The sequence below is a fragment of the Phaenicophaeus curvirostris genome, chromosome 22 (genome assembly GCF_032191515.1).
Source record: "Phaenicophaeus curvirostris isolate KB17595 chromosome 22, BPBGC_Pcur_1.0, whole genome shotgun sequence".
Taxonomy (NCBI): domain Eukaryota; kingdom Metazoa; phylum Chordata; class Aves; order Cuculiformes; family Cuculidae; genus Phaenicophaeus; species Phaenicophaeus curvirostris.
The window spans coordinates 7,720,829-7,738,408 of record NC_091413.1 but is presented as its reverse complement, the minus strand read 5'-3'; the positions used below and the strand labels follow the sequence as shown (position 1 = coordinate 7,738,408).

At 52.1% G+C, this 17,580-nt stretch overlaps 1 protein-coding gene across 3 annotated transcripts; it reads left to right on the top strand.

The window, feature by feature from the left end:
• Positions 1–1,529: 1,529 nt before the first annotated feature.
• SDHB (succinate dehydrogenase complex iron sulfur subunit B) lies at positions 1,530–14,189 on the top strand. Of its 3 annotated transcripts, none has more exons than XR_011338976.1 (9): positions 1,530–1,637; positions 3,493–3,620; positions 5,386–5,471; positions 7,432–7,568; positions 7,882–7,998; positions 10,202–10,303; positions 10,505–10,627; positions 13,029–13,156; positions 14,068–14,189. XR_011338976.1 is itself a non-coding variant. In XM_069874493.1 (8 exons), exons 1-8 carry the CDS (start codon positions 1,575–1,577, stop codon positions 13,104–13,106), a joined length of 834 nt encoding a protein of 277 aa, XP_069730594.1. In that variant the 5' UTR covers positions 1,530–1,574; the 3' UTR covers positions 13,107–13,255. The 3 variants fall into 3 exon arrangements, 1 of the variants encoding a protein (XP_069730594.1); XR_011338975.1 differs by having other exon boundaries at positions 13,029–13,218; XM_069874493.1 differs by lacking the exon at positions 14,068–14,189 and having other exon boundaries at positions 13,029–13,255.
• Positions 14,190–17,580: the final 3,391 nt, after the last annotated feature.

Genomic DNA, 17,580 nt, shown 5'->3' with positions numbered 1-17,580 from the left:
TCCTCTCGTCCCATCACTGTCTCTTGGGAGCAGAGCCCAACACCCACCTCACCACAACCTCCTCGCCAGGAGCTGCACAGAGCGATGAGGTCTCTCCTCAGCCTCCTCTTCTCCACGATAAACCCCCCCAGGTCCCTCAGACGCTCCCACAACCCCTGTTCTCCAGACCCTTCCCAGCTCCATTCCCTTCTCCGGACGCGCTCCAGCCCCTCCGGGTCCTTCTTGGAGTGAGGGGCCAGAACTGACCCCAGGATTCGAGGTGCGGCCTCCCCAGCGCCGAGTGCAGGGGACGATCCCTTCCCTGCTCCTGCTGGCCACCCCACGGCTGAGCTAAGCCAAGATGCTGGTGGCCTCCTTGGCCACCTGGGACACTGCTGGCTCGTGTTCAGCTGCTGTCACCCAACAGACCCGAGTTCTTCTCCTCCAGGCAGCTTCCCAGCTGCTCTCCACCAAGCCTGGAGCTGTTCAGGATTGTTGTGACCCAAGTGCAGGACCCAGCACCTGGCCAAGTTGAACCCCATCCCACTGGTCTCAGCCCGTGGATCCTGCCTGTTCAGGTCAGCTGCTGAAGGGGCTGGAGAACAAGTCTTACAAGGAGCAGTTGAGAGAGCTGGGGGTGTTTAGCCTGGAGAAGAGGAGGCTAAAGAGAGACCTTGTTGCTCTCTCCAACTCCCTGAAAGGAGGTTGTGGAGAGGAGGGAGCTGGGCTCTTCTCCCAAGGGACAGGGGACAGGACGAGAGGGAATGGCCTCAAGCTCCACCAGGGGAGGGTCAGGCTGAACATCAGGAAAAAAAATTCATGGAAATGGTCATTGGTCACTGTCAGAGGCTGCCCAGGGAGGGGGTTGAGTCCCCTTCCCTGGAGGGGTTTAAGGGACGGGTGGACAAGGTGCTGAGGGACATGGGTTAGTGATTGATGGGAATGGTTGGACTCGATGATCCGGTGGGTCTCTTCCAACCTGGTGATTCAATGATTCCATGATCCCTCTGGAGAGCCTCCCGGCCGTCCAGACTGCGGGTCCAGCCTGTCCCAATCCTTCTGCGGAGCCTTTCTGCCCTCTAGACCATGGATCAATGCCCACGTCCCTCTGCGGAGCTTTCCCACCCTCCAGCAGATCCATGCTCCCACCCAGCTTGGTGCCATCTGCAAACAGACTGAGGGGTTTCCGGCCCTTGGTGCCCACAATGTTGGTGTTGGGGCAGGCAGGAGGGCCTGGGCACCTTCCCTGCAAAAAGAATTCGCTTGGGAATTGTTGGGGAGAGGCGCTGGTCTCCCCTTCTCTTCAAAAAGGGAGGTGAAGGCACCTTGTCCCTTTGTGATGCCACACTCAACATGGCGCCTACCCTGGGGCAGACGCCACACCCAACATGGCTGCCAGTAAATATACACACACACACCCCCCCCCCCCCCCCTCCAACACAACCAAGATGGCCGCCGCCCAGTCCCCGCCACATCCAATATGGAGGCTGGCGGGGCGCCTGAAGCCGCGCTCGCGCCGCCGCGACGCCTACTTCCGGTTCTGTGTTACTTCCGCTTCCGGGCGGAAGTGGGTGTCGGAACTGCGCAGGGCCAAGATGGCGGCGGCCGTGGTGGGAGTCTCCTTGAGGCGCGGCGTCCCCGCGCGGCTGCTGCGGCCGGTGAGGGGGGCGGCGGGGGGCGAACGGAGACCGAGGGAGGCGAGCAGGAGGCTTGTGGGGCGAGCAGGGGCCGCGGGGGGCGAGCGGCTAGGGGGCAGGGAGGGGGTGTTGGGGTGTGGAGGGGCGGGTTCGAGGCGGGGGCGTGGTGGGGGAGGAGGCGCTGGGGGGCGTGCAGAGGGGCTTGGGGATGAGGGGGCGCGCTGAGGGGTCTGGGTTGGTGCACAGGGACCTGGGGGAGAGTTGGGGTGCAGGAGGGGTTGCAGGGATGGCTTGGGGGGGGAGCTGAGGAGGGGGAAGGACGGGGTGCAGAGAGGGCTGGGATGGACATGGGAGATGGAATGGGGTGTAGAAGGGCCTGAGAGAGAGATGTGGGGCAGAGAGAGCTGAGAGGGAGTTGGGGGGCAGAATGGGGCCTAGAGAGGCATGGGAGACAGTTGGGGTGCAGGAGGGGTTGCAGAGACGGCTTGAGGGGGAGCTGAGGAGGGGGCAGGATGGGGTGCAGAGAGGGCTGGGAGGGACATGGGAGATAGAGTGGGGTGCAGAGGGACCTGGGAGGGAGCTAGAGGGCAGGATGTGGGGCAGAGAGGGCTGAGAGGGAGTTGGGGGCTAGAATGGGGCCTAGAGAGTCATGGGAGACAGTTGGGGTGCAGGAGGGGTTGCAGAGATGGCTTTGGGGGTGGAGCTGAGGAGGGGGTGGGACGGGGTGTAGAGAGGGCTGGGAGGGACGTGGGAGATAGAATGGGGTGTAGAAGGGCCTGGGAGGGAGCTAGAGGGCAGGATGTGGGGCAGAGAGAGCTGAGAGGGAGTTGGGGGGCAGAATGGGGTCTGGAGAGGCATAGGAGACAGTTGGGGTGCAGGAGGGGTTGCAGAGACGGCTTGTGGGGGAGCTGAGGAGGGGTCCGGACGGGGTGCAGAGAGAGCTAGGAGGGACATGAGTGATAGAATGGGGTGCAGAGGGGCCTGGAAGGGAGCTAGAGGGCAGGATGGGGGGCAGAGAGGGCTGAGGGGGAATGGGAGTTAGAATGGGGTACAGAGGGACCTGGGAGGGAGCTAGGGGGCCAGAGAGGGCTTGGAGGGACCTGTGGGTTAGAATGGGGTGTCCAGGGGCCTGGGAGGGGCTTGGGGCTGTTGGAGAGAGATCTGGAGGGAGATGGAGGAAAGGTGGGGTGCAGAGAGGGTCCGGGGGCTGGTGCAAAGGGGCTTAGGTGGGAGCTGGGGGGAGGAGGGTGTGTAGAGGGGCTTGGGAATGAGGTGGGATTGCCAAGAGGCCTGGGAGGCGGTCAGCGTTGGTGTAGAAGGGCCTGGGAGAAAGTTAGGGTGCAAGGAGGGTTGCAGAGGGGCCTGGGAGGGAGCTGGGGGCAAGAGGGGTTGCAGAAAGGTCTGGGAGGCAGCTGCCAGTACTGAAAGGGGTTCCAGGAAAGGTGGGGAGGGACTTTTTCAAGGGCTTTTAGTGATAGGATGAGGGGGAATGGCTTTAAATTGAAAGAGGGAAGATTTAGATTAGATATTAGGAAGAAATTCTTCACGATGAGGGTGGGGAGGCCCTGACCCAGGTTGCCCAGAGCAGGGGTGGCTGCCCCATCCCTGGAGGGGTTCAAGGCCAGGTTGGATGGGGCTTGGAGCCCCTGATCCAGTGGGAGGTGTCCCTGCCCGTGGCAGGGGTGGAACTGGATGGTCTTTAAGGTCCCTTCCAACCTAAACCGTTCCTAGACCCATGGACTGGATGGGTTTTGAGGTCCTTTTCAACTCAAACCATCCCACAATTCTGTAACCACGCAGCCTCATGTCACTTTTTCTCCCTGCTAAGAGTCTCCCAACGGGACCTAAGGCCTGTTTTGTTGCTGTTTAAATACAGATGTGTCGGGGAGCGCAGACAGCAGCTGCGGCGGCGCCCCGGATCAAGAAGTTTGCCATCTACAGATGGGATCCTGATAAGCCTGGGGACAAGCCCCGCATGCAGACATATGAAGTGGATTTGAATAAGTGAGTACGTGCTGTGAGGGTGTGAGGCTTTGCTTCCAGGCAGGGCTGTGTGTGCACTGCATTATCTGACAGGTAATAAGGGCAGGTGACTGAGGAGGATGTGAGCAGACAGCTGAAGGTGTCAGCAGTCTCCTTTAGCCTCAGGGTCTGTTAAAACCGTGTTGGAGTGGCCAGGAAGGTGGTGCCTCAGCTATGTGACAAAGCACTATGTCCTCAGCACAGGCGAGATCAGTGTTATTTCTTGGTAAAGCAAATCTTGCTGCAGTCACGTGGGATTACTTCCACTTCCTCACTCATCAGAAAGCTGGGCAGAGGCTCTGGATCAGGGAGTGCAGGGTCAGGATGAGGGGGAATGGTTTACAGCTGATAGAGGGGAGTTTGAGATGAGACCTTAAGGAGAAATGCTTTCCTGTGAGGCTGGGGAGGCCCTGGCCCAGGTTGCCCAGGGAAGCTGTGGCTGCCCCATCCCTGGAGGGGTTCAAGGCCAGGTTAGATGGAACTTGGAGCCCGTGATCCAGTGGGAGGTGTCCCTGCCCATGGCGGGGGTGGAACTGGGTGGGCTTTGGGGTCCCTTCCAACCCAAACCATTTTCTATGATTCAAGACTGTATCTGAATGCCAGTGTCTCAGTAGCTGTCAGCTTTGAAAGTCACTTTATTCTGTGACTTCTGTGAGGTTTTACCTATGTCCTGGAGTTGCGTTGAAGACTTAAGTGCATTTGTGACTTTAAGCTCTATTTAGATGGTAGATTTATACACATGCTCCAAAAGGAAGCTTGTTTTATGCATAGTTCATGGTCCCAGACCTGGGGGATCAGGTGGAAGCTTTATTGACTTCCCATTGTTCTCCAAACGCTCAGTTACCTCTGCTTGGCAGGTCCTGGTAGGCTCAGAGTGACCCCCTGCATGCTTTGGGGTGGCTGTCGCCGAGACGGCTTTTAACATTCTGTGAATCATAGAATCACAGAATCACCAGGTTGGAAGAGACCCACCGGATCATTGAGTCCAACCATTCCCATCAAACACTAAACCATGTCCCTGAGCACCTCATCCACCCGTCCCTTAAACCCCTCCAGGGAAGGGGACTCAACCCCCTCCCTGGGCAGCCTCTGACAGTGCCCAATGACCCTTTCTGTGAAAAATTTTTTCCTAATGTTCAGCCTAAACCTCCCCTGGCAGAGCTTGAGGTGATTTTGGGGAAGAGGCACAGCCTTCCCTGTGATGCCGAAACCACGTGGATCTTGATTTTCCTGAGCTCCAGTCGCTGCTGTACCTTTGCCAGAGGAATTTACCTCGAGCCCTTTCTGAAAGCTTCAGAAGCCATGCACTTAAGCATATGATGGAGAGCCCAGATTTTTTGTGACTCGCTCCATTTATTAATTTCTGGGTGTTGCTGTGTCTGCCATAGATTACATAAATTGTCCTCGACTGCGTGCAGCGCTGCCTTCTGTGACTAATGAGGACAGACTTGTCAAAACCTGACCCGAGAGGAGAGAACCCATAGCAGGGCGCTCGTTTTCCACATGTGCCATCTGAACCCTCTCCAACAGAGCCAGATTTAGGCTTCGGCAAAAGAAAAACCTCTCTTCCCCCCCGACCCTGGTTGTGCTGAGGAGATATCTCAGTCTTGCTGCCTGGGATTGACAAAAAAAGTGTATTCTTAATTGTAGTTGATGAAAATCCTTCCGGGTGCTGCTGAGTTGAGGTGCCAGAGCACCGAGGCTTGGGCGGATTGTGCACGTTCACCGACTTTGTTTTTTCTTGCAGATGTGGGCCTATGGTGCTCGATGCTCTGATCAAGATCAAAAACGAGATGGACTCCACTCTGACCTTCCGCAGATCGTGTCGGGAAGGTAAGAAGGATTTTTGAGCCTGAAGAGCCTCCTTGAAGGCTGTTTATTGCTGACCGTGTCTGTAACCCCTAGAAAACTCCAGGGGAGGTGGCGCCACTCTGCTTTTCCAGCTGCTGTGTATGGAACACTGCAATGAATCAAGTAGGACAGTTAAAGCTCATGTTCACAGGGTGTAATCACACAACACCAAGCCATGAGCAACGTGCTGAAACAGCCCCAGCCGTTCCTGTTTCTGTCCTATCTTGCTCATCTTGCTGCCCTCCAGTGATGGGCCGTGCAGGGAAATCCAGCAAGGGAGATTACAACAGCCAAATTGAGGGGGCAGCTGTAGCAAATGAGTTGTAAGGGGCTGCTTTATCTAGTGCTGCTGTGGAAATAAGAAAGGGTGTAACTGGAAGAGTGCTTATGACTTCTAGGAATAGCTCCAGGAATCTTTTTTTGGCCCTCGGCTGAGTGATTGGTTGAGGAAAAGGCCATCTGGTGGTTTTACACTGCAGGGCGAGCGGCTGGTTCTCACACAGGTACAAGTCTGCTGTTTAACTGCTAAAACTTCCTTGTCCAGGTGACTTTCCCTGTTAAAAATACTAATTCCTGGATAATTTGGGGTTGCTGAGCTTGAAATGGTAGTTGTGGAAATGCAAGAAGGGAGGATGCCTTTATGGCTTTGTAAGTATGAGAAAGGTGCGAGTGATGCCTGAAGGTATTTTGGCTTGGATCTAAATGAAAAGCACGCTGTAACGCAGCTGCTTCCCACAGAATCTGCATAGCAGGTGGAAGAATTCCATATGATGTGGTTGTTGTATGTCTGATGTTCAGATAAGCAACACTGTTCCCGAGCACCTGAATTAATTGCCCTGGATTCTCTTCTTTGAGGACCAGGAGGTGGGTTTTCAGGCTGGGCTGGTTCAATCTTGCCCCTTTTCTACCACGCAGGGGAAAACCTTACTCTGCGTTCCTGTTGCGTACCCGTGCGTCTGTCCTGGTTCCCAGTTGACTGGAAAATACTTGTAACCATTCCTGGAGTGGGAGGAATAACCTTGTTCAAGCGCCAGCCATTATCTGTGGCGAGGGGAAGAGTTGCCAGCACATCAGGAGCTGAGGCGGACTCGGCAGCACGAGGAGCCGTGGCATTTCCCTGACTCGTATCAATTGATATGTGTCAAATCCTCTGAAATGAGAGTTGCCCTTTCAACATTCATCTTCTCTCTAATGTGACGGTTTAGGCTTGGGTCTGAATTGGATACCCAAGCTCCTGACCTGAGCAGTATCTGTGACAGTTCTGCGGTGGTTTTTCTTGTAAACCTTGGCCATTCCTGCACTTCATCTGATCCTTCTATTACTGGGAGATCATTAGAGGTGTCATTTAATCCATTTGTTAAGCTATTTATATGCTGGTTGTTCTGGGGAGCGTCTGTCCTCTCACCTTTGGGAGTTAATGAAGGCAGTTTTTGGCACCTCTCAACCCGGCTGCAGAGAGCACAGAGGGCAGCTTCTGTCTTGGGGACTTTGTTTTATGTTCCTGACTTTCAGGGGTGCCTTTGACCCGTAGCTGTAGGGCTGCTGGGAAACATGCCTTGCTTCCCATGTTACAATCTCAGCATTAGCTGCTTCACATCGGTACGACCTCATGCTTCAAACTTGTGAACAAAGCTGGATGGTTTCTCCACCCTCAGCAGCGCATGAAACTAATGAATGATGCGAAAGGGATGAAGTGTTCAAACCACTTTTCTGCTGTGGAAGAAAGTTAAACACTTGAGAATGTAGCTTTAATGAAAGTGACTCCCATGTTTGTTCTTTATTTAAATTGCGACGTGTTTGGCCCAATGGCAACTTCTGGCGTTTTCCATGTCACGTACAGAGTTTCTTGAAGACAACCCCGGGGCACGTTTGGGGCCAAGATCTTCCTCAAGTAGGATAAGAGGGTAAATACCTGATGCTTTCATCTTTTTCTTCCACTCAGGCATCTGCGGTTCATGTGCTATGAATATCGCAGGTGGAAACACGCTGGCCTGTATCAAAAGAATTGATCCCGATCTCAACAAAATCACCAAAATCTACCCTCTCCCCCACATGTATGTGGTGAAGGACCTTGTTCCGGTGAGTGTCTGATTCCATCAGCTTGGGACCAAGGCTGACGCTGTTCCAGGCTGCATGGGGTTCAGATTGGGTTGGAAAGGGCAATGTTGGGAGGTGCCAACAAGATCACTTCTCAATTCACATGTTACTCCCACTGCTCTTTTCTGTCTTGGGTGTATCTGAGCTTTGCAGAAGTAACTAAATCTGCCCTTGTTTGGAGGAATGTGGTCATTGAGGTACAAAACGCCACCTTCTGTTGTGGTAGCAGATGTTCAACCTCTCATGCATTCAGTTCAGCTTATTAAATGTGACCTCTTTGCCTTTTGACTGCTAGGACTTGAGTAACTTCTACGCACAATACAAATCCATCGAGCCTTACCTGAAGAAGAAGGATGAGTCCAAACAGGGCAAGGAGCAATACCTGCAGTCCATAGAAGACCGTCAGAAACTGGTTATTGCTTTTTTTTCCTACCCTTCTAGATAAGACCAGGGTTAATCGTTAACATGCAGTAGCTTCTAGTTCCATTAATGACAAAGCTGTCTAGTGCAAAACCCGCCGTGGGTGGAATCTGCTGGCTTAAATGCAGCGTCATGGCTTGCCTGCATTGCTAGGGGTAACGTTCACTAATGAAATGCAGTCGCGGTTGCGATGGGGACTCTGATCTCATTTCCACTGTCTGAACTGTGAAACCATGTGTGTCTGTAAAAACACTGTGAAGGCTACAGGCTTGTAATATTCCAGGGGAGATAAGGCACGGCGGAGTGTGCCGGCACGTAGGCTGTGAGGCTCGGCGCTGTCTGTCTTGTCTAGCTGCAGCACGCTAAGGCAGCGCTCTCATGTTGCTTCTTGCTGCATTTTATAGCCATAAAAGCTAATAGCAGAAGCTAAACCCTTCTGGATGTGAAGACATGAGCGTGGTGTATTAATGCACATCTTTGGATGCCTGTCTTGAGCGCTGGGTTATTTTGAGGGGGGTTTCTGGAACCGTAGTTTCTGCATAAAGCTGAAAAGTGCCCAAGGAACCATTTCAGGAGCTGGGATATAGTAGCTTTTAAAGAGCTTATAGTGCAGATAAGATCTTGTCTGGATTTCCTTGCCTGCCACAGAAGGCGTCGTTAACTCAGCTGTTTCTCTTCTGCCTCTGACCTTCCCCGGGTGGATCCATCATCTACTTCTCAGCTCAAAGCTCGGCCCTTCAATGGTTGGACTCGATGATCCGGTGGGTCTTTTCCAACCTGGTGATTCTATGAGTCAATGCTCTGCAGCGATCGCTGCTGTCACGGAGCAGGCACAAAGTGGGTAGGCGGCCTAGATTTCAGGAAGCGCTGAGAGGCGGATGTGAACAGCAAAGACTAAGGCTGCTTAAAGGAAATTCAATGAAAACCTCTGAGCTGTAGCCCAATTGTCTGAAGTGACCTTTGGCAGTTCCCCATTAGGTGTGTTTGTGGAGTTAACATCTAATGAATAGAGCAGTCGTGAGCCGGAGACGTTGGCAGCACCGTGCAGCTGGTGCTGTGACGTCTGAACAACCGCAGGATTTTACAGATGGGTAGAATCCCTCCAAGGGCAACAGTTGGTTCTCATGCACCATTCTGGGATGCTGTCTGACCCAGGTGCAGGGGCTAAAGGGACTTCCCCTTCACGTGGCTTTCATAAAGCTGCATCCTTGAAATCATTCACATAGGAATAAGCAAACCTAAAAGCAATGGCAAGAGCTGCCTGAATCTTTCACAACCAGTAACCCTGTGTTTTATCTCATTGCTGAAGTTTCTCTGGTTTTGACAACAGCCTGTGTGCAGGAGAAGCTTGGATATGGTGTTACAGCTAGAAATAGGACAAATTTAGAGTGAGGAGGTAACTGACTTACCTAGCTTTGGCAGGTCTCTCCAAAAGACTAAAGCGGTGCACTTGTTACAAGCTCCCAAGAGTTCTGGAATCAGGTAAACTAAATTTAATGAGACCTGTGTCCCAAAACAGCTTTCAGATACATAAATGAAGCCTGACAGGACTCTTGTCTCTTAGCCTAGGGGCTGATGGAACTACCAGTGGAGATGCTTTGCTCCTCAGAGTCTTGTCTTCTGCCCAGTGTCAATTCCTTGTGGGTCTGCGTTTCTGTCCTTCAGTGCCTGAAATAAAAAGATGTTCATCTCTAGAAAAATGGTGAAATGTGTGAAGGCTTGCACTGTTCCCACTTTCTAAGTGCTTGGGGTTCCCCATAAAGCACACGCTAGACTGAGCTCTTCTCCCTGTGGCTGTTGGGCAGACTTTGCTCTTTCTTCTCTTCTGTGACTTGGCCTTGAATTGTTAATTGGTTACATATCTGTCCCTTTCCTCACCCACTAATTGAGACAGGCTGGGAGGAAGGAATGAGGGAAGATTAAGCAATATTAACATTTTCTTCAGTTTGTGACAGCAGGGGGGTAAGAAGCACAAACTCCAGGTTTATGATATGAGTGGAGTTGGGATGATTGCATGTGTCCTTCCAGCAGTGCTGCTTCAGCATAAAGTTTCCCGAGCCGGTCTGTTGCAGCCAGTGGTTGGACGGGAAGGTGGTGAGGAAAGCACATGTTTGTGTAAATCCCCTCTTAAAAAAAAAAAAGCCTTCATTGTGGGTTTCTGAGTGGCTTGACTGTGGTCTCCCACCCCCATGCAGGATGGACTCTACGAGTGCATCCTCTGCGCCTGCTGCAGCACCAGCTGTCCCAGTTACTGGTGGAACGGGGACAAGTACTTGGGGCCTGCGGTACTGATGCAGGTAAGGACGGATCCCGTTCGTCACGTGGGACCGCTGAGGGACTCCCCCTCTAATAGCGCTGCAAGTGTTTGTGGGCACAGGCGGGATATGTGACGTAGTCCAGATCCTGGCCCCGAATTCCTGAGTTAGGTGTTGCTTTTAGAATCTCACACTGATTACAACATCTTAAAACATTTGGTGTCACACGTCACTGACTTGCAGGCCTATCGCTGGATGATTGACTCCAGAGATGACTACACAGAGGAACGCCTGGCACAGCTTCAAGACCCGTTCTCCCTCTACCGTTGTCACACTATCATGAACTGCACAAGGACTTGCCCTAAGGTACGTGTGTGTCCGTGTGTCCCTTCTGCGGTTACTGGCTCGTTCCCAAGCACCCAGTTTGAAACCAGTAGGAAGGTACCTGCTTAAGCTTTTGTTTTCCTCAAGCTTGCTTCAACTTGTCCAGTCTTCTTGTGACCCAGTGAGTTACCAGCAGTCGTGCCTTTCCCAGTGACTGTGCAAGAGGATGTGTCAGAGTTTGTGTCACGCTTCGCAGGAACATTTCTTCCCCGTGAGCAAGGCTGTGACTTTGAGAACCTGTTTCCAGGATTTAGGACTGTAGGGTGCGAGGGACACTGCCAGGAGCAGTGCGGGGACATTTGTCCAGCCTAGTCCAACAGCGTGAGTGATATGCCTAACCCCCAGGCAATGTGACCTTAAACTCCAGCGATAGCACCTGTCCACGATGAATTCATGCCACTTGTCTAATGGAGAAGATAAATTTCAGCGCCTTTAGGTGATGTGTTTGTTTTATCTTGATGTCAGGGCATTTCCCAGATGAGCTGTTCTCTGGTATCTCTTTTAAGAGCCTGCCTTTCCTCATCTTGCACTAGCTTGTGCTGTTTTCTGGCCAGCCTTTATTTGGTGGTGGAGTAATTCTTAGATTGTGAAATAACAAGAAGGCAAATGGTTGAGTGGATCACAGATGCAGGGAAAAGGAGATCCCGGGGATCTGGGTTGAGAGGTGTTGGTCAGGAGCACCGCATGCTGAGTTCTCTTGTGTTTTTCTGAAGTGATTCACTGCCTACAGATAATTCCCCCTTTGTATAGGGAGCTTGTGATCCAATGTCAGCTGTAGTTCAGCTGAAGGTGAAGGTTCAGCGTGGGGACTGGCTCTGTGTAGGAATGCATGTGGTTCAGGGAAATAGCACGCTGAGGCTTGGTGTCTCAAGGGCCATGAAGATGATCCGAGGGCTGGGGCACCTCTGCAGTAAGGGCAGGCTGAGAGAGTCAGGGTTGTTCAGCCTGGAGAAAAGAAGGCTCCAGGGAGATCTTAGAGCAGCTTCCAGTACTGAAAGGGGCTCCAGGAAAGCTGGGGAGGGAGTTCTTACAGGGCCTGTAGTGACAGGATGAGTGGGGAATGGTTTGAAATTGGAAGGGAGAAGATTTAGATTAGACATTAGGAGGAAGATCCTCACGATAAGGGTGGGGAGGCCCCGGCCCAGGTTGCCCAGAGCAGGAGTGGCTGCCCTATCCCTGGAGGGGTTCAAGGCCAGGTTGGATGGGGCTTGGAGCCCCTGATCCAGTGGGAGGTGTCCGTGTCCATGGCAGGGGTGGGACTGGATGGACTTTAAAGACCCTTCCAATCCAAACCATTCTGTGATTCTAAGTTTGAGGCATTTATGGTTTATAACACGTTGTCGCTCTTGCTTTCATCCTGCCTGTTGCCTTGATCAGACCTAGACTGCGTGGTGAGCTCTGCACCCGGGTGATTCCTGTTTGTTCTCTGTCCCGCAGCTGTAATTGCAACGATACAGCAGGGCAATTGTGATTCCCCCCTCATTTTGAGATTAGGTTTGCTTGATTTGGTGGCAGTGCTGTGGGATTAAGAGCTTTTCCAACATTACGTGGGTCTGTATGGTAGAAAACCCTTTGGAAAGCTCAGCTTGCTTTTGTGCAAGGAGCATTTTCGTCCTGTGAGTTATCTCTTCATTCACTCCCCTAGTGTTCTCCAATACATGACTTTTCTAGTTCAGATAATTAAAAAAAAACCCCACATCTCTTGTAATGTTACTGTCAGGCTTTTACAAGACAGCTTCCTTCCTCCAGAAGTCACTTCCTAGCACCTGTGGAAACATTGAATTCAGTCCTGCTTGAGCTTCATTAAAATTTCTATCCCTCAGCCGCTTGTTCTTCTCTGATCCCCTCATTGCTGATTAAAACGAGTCCTCCAAAGTCAAATGAGCGTTTTTCTTCCAGCAGCGTGAAGCGCTGCCGGCTCAGCCTCCAGGCAGAGGCGGTTTGCTCCCAGCACCGCGTCTTTGCTCCCAGCTGGCTCGCTCTTCCCTTGTAAACTGAGGCTGGATTGCAGCAAACCTGGATCTGCAAAGCTTAACCAAGGGGCCCTGCCGCCAGAGTGCCTGGAGCAGGGCGTTCAGAGCTGTCTCTGGGCCTGTAGCCTCCCAGCGTTTGAAGGGAAGCCCGATATGAGGCTGGATTCAATCTTTTAGGTTAAAGAGGTGCTGATCATCTCCTCTGCCAGTTGTTTTTATGAGTAGCAACATGGTTCAGTAGTGGACAGGGACGGTTGGACTCCATGATCTCCAAGGTCTTTTTCAACCAAGCGATTCTGTGATTCTATGAAATATTTGAGTTCATTGTGCCTTAAATCAAGGCAAGGGAGGGGGAGGATGCTCCAACATCCTCATATCCAGAGGAGCTAACTGAAACTTTTCCTTTTTAGGGTTTGAACCCTGGCAAAGCAATTGCTGAGATCAAGAAGATGATGGCAACCTACAAAGAGAAGGCGACTGCTGCGTAATGGATCTTAATGCTTCCAGTTAGGGGACAGCAAACGTGCTTCACCCAAAAGTAATTGATACCTGATGTAGGAAGAGAAGGTTCCAGCAGGGACTCTGGTGGCATTTCCATAGGTTTGCATGTACAATAAATACTGTAAAGAACAAATAAGGGTTGTTACTTTGTTAACAATATTGAATATAGAATCCCAGACCTCTCCAGTTTGCGGCTTTGAGCAGCTGGGGTTCCCTCAGAGGCTCTGCTGTGGGAGGAGGATTGGGAAGTGACCCCGCAGCAGGTATGAGTGGAGATGGAGTGTCTGTAAGGACCTTGATCCAAATAGTTGTGCGGGAAGAGACCTGCGAGTAATGAGCCCTGTGGTGATCAGCAAGAAGAAAACGATGGAAATGGCTGGGAAAGGGGGAATTTGGAAAAATCTCACCCTGCTCAGAAATCCTCTGGGGCTCTGGGGAAGAGCTAAGGGAGGACCTGGAGCTCACAGGATGCAGGCGTGTGCCGAAACACTGATGGCGGTGCCACTAGGAAAGAGCTGCTTGCTGCTGCCCAGCTGGGATGCTATATTTTTATTCCATTATTAAGTCCTAAAGTGATAAGATTTATTCAAACTGGATCTTCTGCTGTGCTCCTGTACAAGTGCATTTTGGCTCCAGATTCCCCAAACCTGTGCTGTTTGTGGTTGGCGTTGCTGGAGCTTTTGTTTGTAGTCGGGTGAAGAGAAAAGAAGGGCTTTCACTTTTGCTGGGTTTTTTTGTCTAGATGGAGTAAAAAGTTCTAGAAATGTCATGATGCTGCTTCTGAGATGTGGGAGCCAGAACCGAGGTGGCATGAAAAGTTCTGTTTGGCTCTCAAGAGGCTGAGCCCCAAAACAACCCTGTTTTTTTCTATACAATTACCTATCCTGCAGTACCTTGTGCTGTCCCAAGAAGCCAAGCTGATGATGCTGTCTTAATTTTCATTTGCAGAAATGCTTATTTCTTTCCCTGGAGCTGATGTCTTCGTTCCCAAGAGCTGATGTGAGACAGACTTCTGTAGGTCAGAGATGTTACAATTAAAATCCACCTGGATGCTCTTCCCTGTCACAGAATCGCCTCTGTTTTCTGTGTCTCAAGCGAGCTGTGGTTAAGGGTGGGCAAACACCAGTCCTGGATGGGGATCCTGTGGTGGAGAAGACCCCACTGCTTACTCCTCTAAATTGAAAGAGGGGAGATTGAGATGAGATCTTGGGGAGAAATGTTTTGCTGTGAGGGTGGGGAGGCCCTGGCCCAGGTTGCCCAGAGCAGTGGTGGCTGCCCCATCCCTGGAGGGGTTCAAGGCCAGGTTGGATGGGGCTTGGAGCCCCTGATGCAGTGGGAGGTGTCCCTGCCCGTGGCAGGAGTGGAACTGGATGGTCTTTAAGGTCCCTTCCAACCTAAACCATTCCTAGATCTTTGGCAGCAGAAGGAGGTGTCAGCCCCACCTCGCTGGTATTTCCATATCTATTGCATCCCTGCGCTTTGAAATCTCATCTGCTTAAATCCAAGGGGTTCCTGTTAACAGCTTGAATAAACAGTGTTTTGATCCCCCTTTTCCTCTCCCACTCTGCTTTTCTTTTTACTTAACGCCTTTTTGTGAACACAAGTTGGGTTTTGCCTTGTTTTATTTCAAAGCTGAGAAGGAGCGGATGGGGCAGGGTGGGGAGGAACTGCTGTCCTGCAGTTGTAGGGGTAAGTTTCCATTCCGATTAACGAAATCTCTTTCACCTTTGGCTTCAGGAGGAAGCACAGGCTCTACCTGAGGCAAATCCAAAGAAAACATCCGCTTTGTCTCCCTTCCTGTGAAACAAATCGCCTCCTCCTTCGTTCCAGGATGGGTACAGAGGGGAGAGAATTGCTTTTCTCCAGCAGGCGAGTGTGGTCCCTTCTGGCAGGCGCTGGGTGTTTCTGGCTGTGGTTTTGTAGCAATGGGAGCCGAGCTTTGGCTGGCGGGGCCTGTGCTGGGGCTGTTGTCTGGGTCTGTACCTGGATAGTGGCTCCAAAATCCCCCCTGATGTGGCTTTCCAGGGAGTCTTGTGCCACGGGAGCTGTGGACTGCAGGGGGTGCAGCCACCGAAGGGGGGGAAAGGGAGGGCAGGAGGTTTAGGGGTGCAAACCCTTTTTGAGGGTGTGTTTCATGCAAGACATGGAGGTGCAAAGCTCTTTTTGGGGGTACGTTTCCTTGCAAGGTGTGGGGGTGCGAAGCCCTTTTGGGGGTGCATTTCCTTGTAGATGTGGGGATGCGAAGCTCTTTTTGGGGGTGCATTTCCTTGCAAGGTATGAGGGTGCAAAGCCCTTTTTGGGGAGTGCATTTCTGCGGAGGATGTGAAGGTACAATGCGATTTTTGGGGGGTGCATTGCCTTGTAAGATGTGGTGGTGCAGAGCCCGGTTTAGGGGTGCAAGGCCCTTTTTGGGGGTGCATTTCCTTGCAAAGTATGGGGGTGCAGAGCCCTTTTTGAGAGTGCATTTCTGTGCAAGCTGTGGGGGTGCAAAGTCCATTTCAGGGCTCCATTTCCTTGCAAGATATGGGAGTATAGATCCCTTTTTGGGGCTGCAATGGCTTGCAAGATGTGGGGGTGCAGACCCCCTTTTAGGGATTCAAAGCCATTTTTAGGGGTGCATTTCCTTGCCAGGTGTGGGTGTGCAGGCCCTTTTGGGGGAGGCACAAGGCCCTTTTTGGGGGGTGCATTTCTGAGTAAGATTTGAGGGTGGAAAGCCGATTTTGGGGATGCCGAGCCGTTTTTTGGGGTGTACTCCCTTGTAAGATGTGAGGGTGCTGAACTCTTTTTGGGGGAGGTGCAAAGCTCATTTTGGGGGTGCATTTCTGTGCAGGCTGTGGGGCTGCAGAGCTGTCTTGGGGCTGCATTTCCTTGCAAGACATAGGAGTATAGATTCCTTTTGGGGGGTGCATTGCTTGGGAAGATGTGGGGGTGCAAAGCCTATTTTGGGGATGTATTTCCGCGCAAGTGGGGTCCAACAGCCCTTTTTTAAGGGGTGCGTTTCCGTGCAAGCTGTGGGGGTGCAAAAGCCCCTTTTCTGGGGTGCATTTCTGCGCAAGCTGCAGGGGTGCAGAGCTCTCTTGGGGGCTGCATTTCCTTACAAGGTATGAGAGTATAGATCCCTTTTTGGGGGTGCAATGGCTTGCAAGACATGAGGGTGCAGAGCCCCTTTTGGGGGTGCCGAGCCCTTTTTAGGGGTGCATTTACACGCAAGTCATGGGTTGCAGAGCTCATTTGGGGGTGCATTTCTTTGCAAGACATGGGAGTATAGATCCCTTTTTGGGGGTGCAGAGCCCCCTTTGGGGATGCATTTCCGTGCAAGACGTGGGGGTGCAAAGCCCATTTTGGGGGTGCAACAGCCCCGTTTTAGGGGTGCATTTCTGTGCAAGCTGTGGGGGTGCAAAGCTCATTTCGGGGTTGCATTTCCTTGCAAGACATGGAAGTATAGATCCCTTTTGGGGGGAGCATTGCCTTGCAAGATGTGGAGGTTCAGAGCCCTTATTGGGGGTGCATTTCCATGCAAGATCTGGGGGTGCAACAGCCCTTTTTTTGGGGGGTTCATTTCCATGCAAGGTGTGCAGGTACAGACGCCTTTTTGGGGGTGCATTTCCGTACAAGCTGTTGGGGTGCAAAGCCCATTTTGGGAGTGCATTTCCACACAAGCTGCAGGGGTGCAGAGCCAGTTTTAGGGGTGCATTTCCTTGCAAGACATGGGAGTATAGATCCCTTTTGGGGGGTGCAATGGCTTGCAAGATGTGGGGGTACAGAGCCCCTTTTGTGGGTGTATTTCTGTGCAAGGGGGGTCCAACAGCCCTTTTTAGGGGTGCATTTCCACATAAGTCGCGGGTTGCAGAGCTCGTTTGGGGGTGCATTTCCTTGCAAGACATGGGAGTATAGATCCCTTTTTGGGGGTGCATTTCCGTGCAAGACATGGGAGTATAGATCCATTTTTGGGGGTGCAGAGCCCCCTTTGGGGATGCATTTCTGTGCAAGCTTTGGGGGCGCAAAGCTCGTTTAGGGGTTGCATTTCCTTGCAAGACATGGGAGTATAGATCCCTTTTTGGGGGAGCAATGGCTTGCAAGATGTGGGGGTGCAAGGCCCGTTTTGGGGGTGGCGACCCCTTTTTGGGGGTGTATTTCTGCGCAAGCCGCAGGGGTGCAGAACTGGTTTGGGGGTGCATTTCCTTGCAAGACATAGGAGTACAGATCCCTTTTTAGGGGTGCATTTCCATGCAAGATCTGGGGGTGCAACAGCCCTTTTTTGGGGGGTGCATTTCCGTGCAAGATGTGCAGGTGCAAAGCCCTTTTTGGGAGTGCATTTCCACACAAACTGCAGGGGTGCAGAGCTGTTTTGGGGGTGCATTTCCTTGCAAGACATGGGAGTATAGATCCCTTTTGGGGGGGTGCAATGGCTTGCAAGATGTGGGGTACAGAGCCCCTTTTGAGGGTGTATTTCTGTGCAAG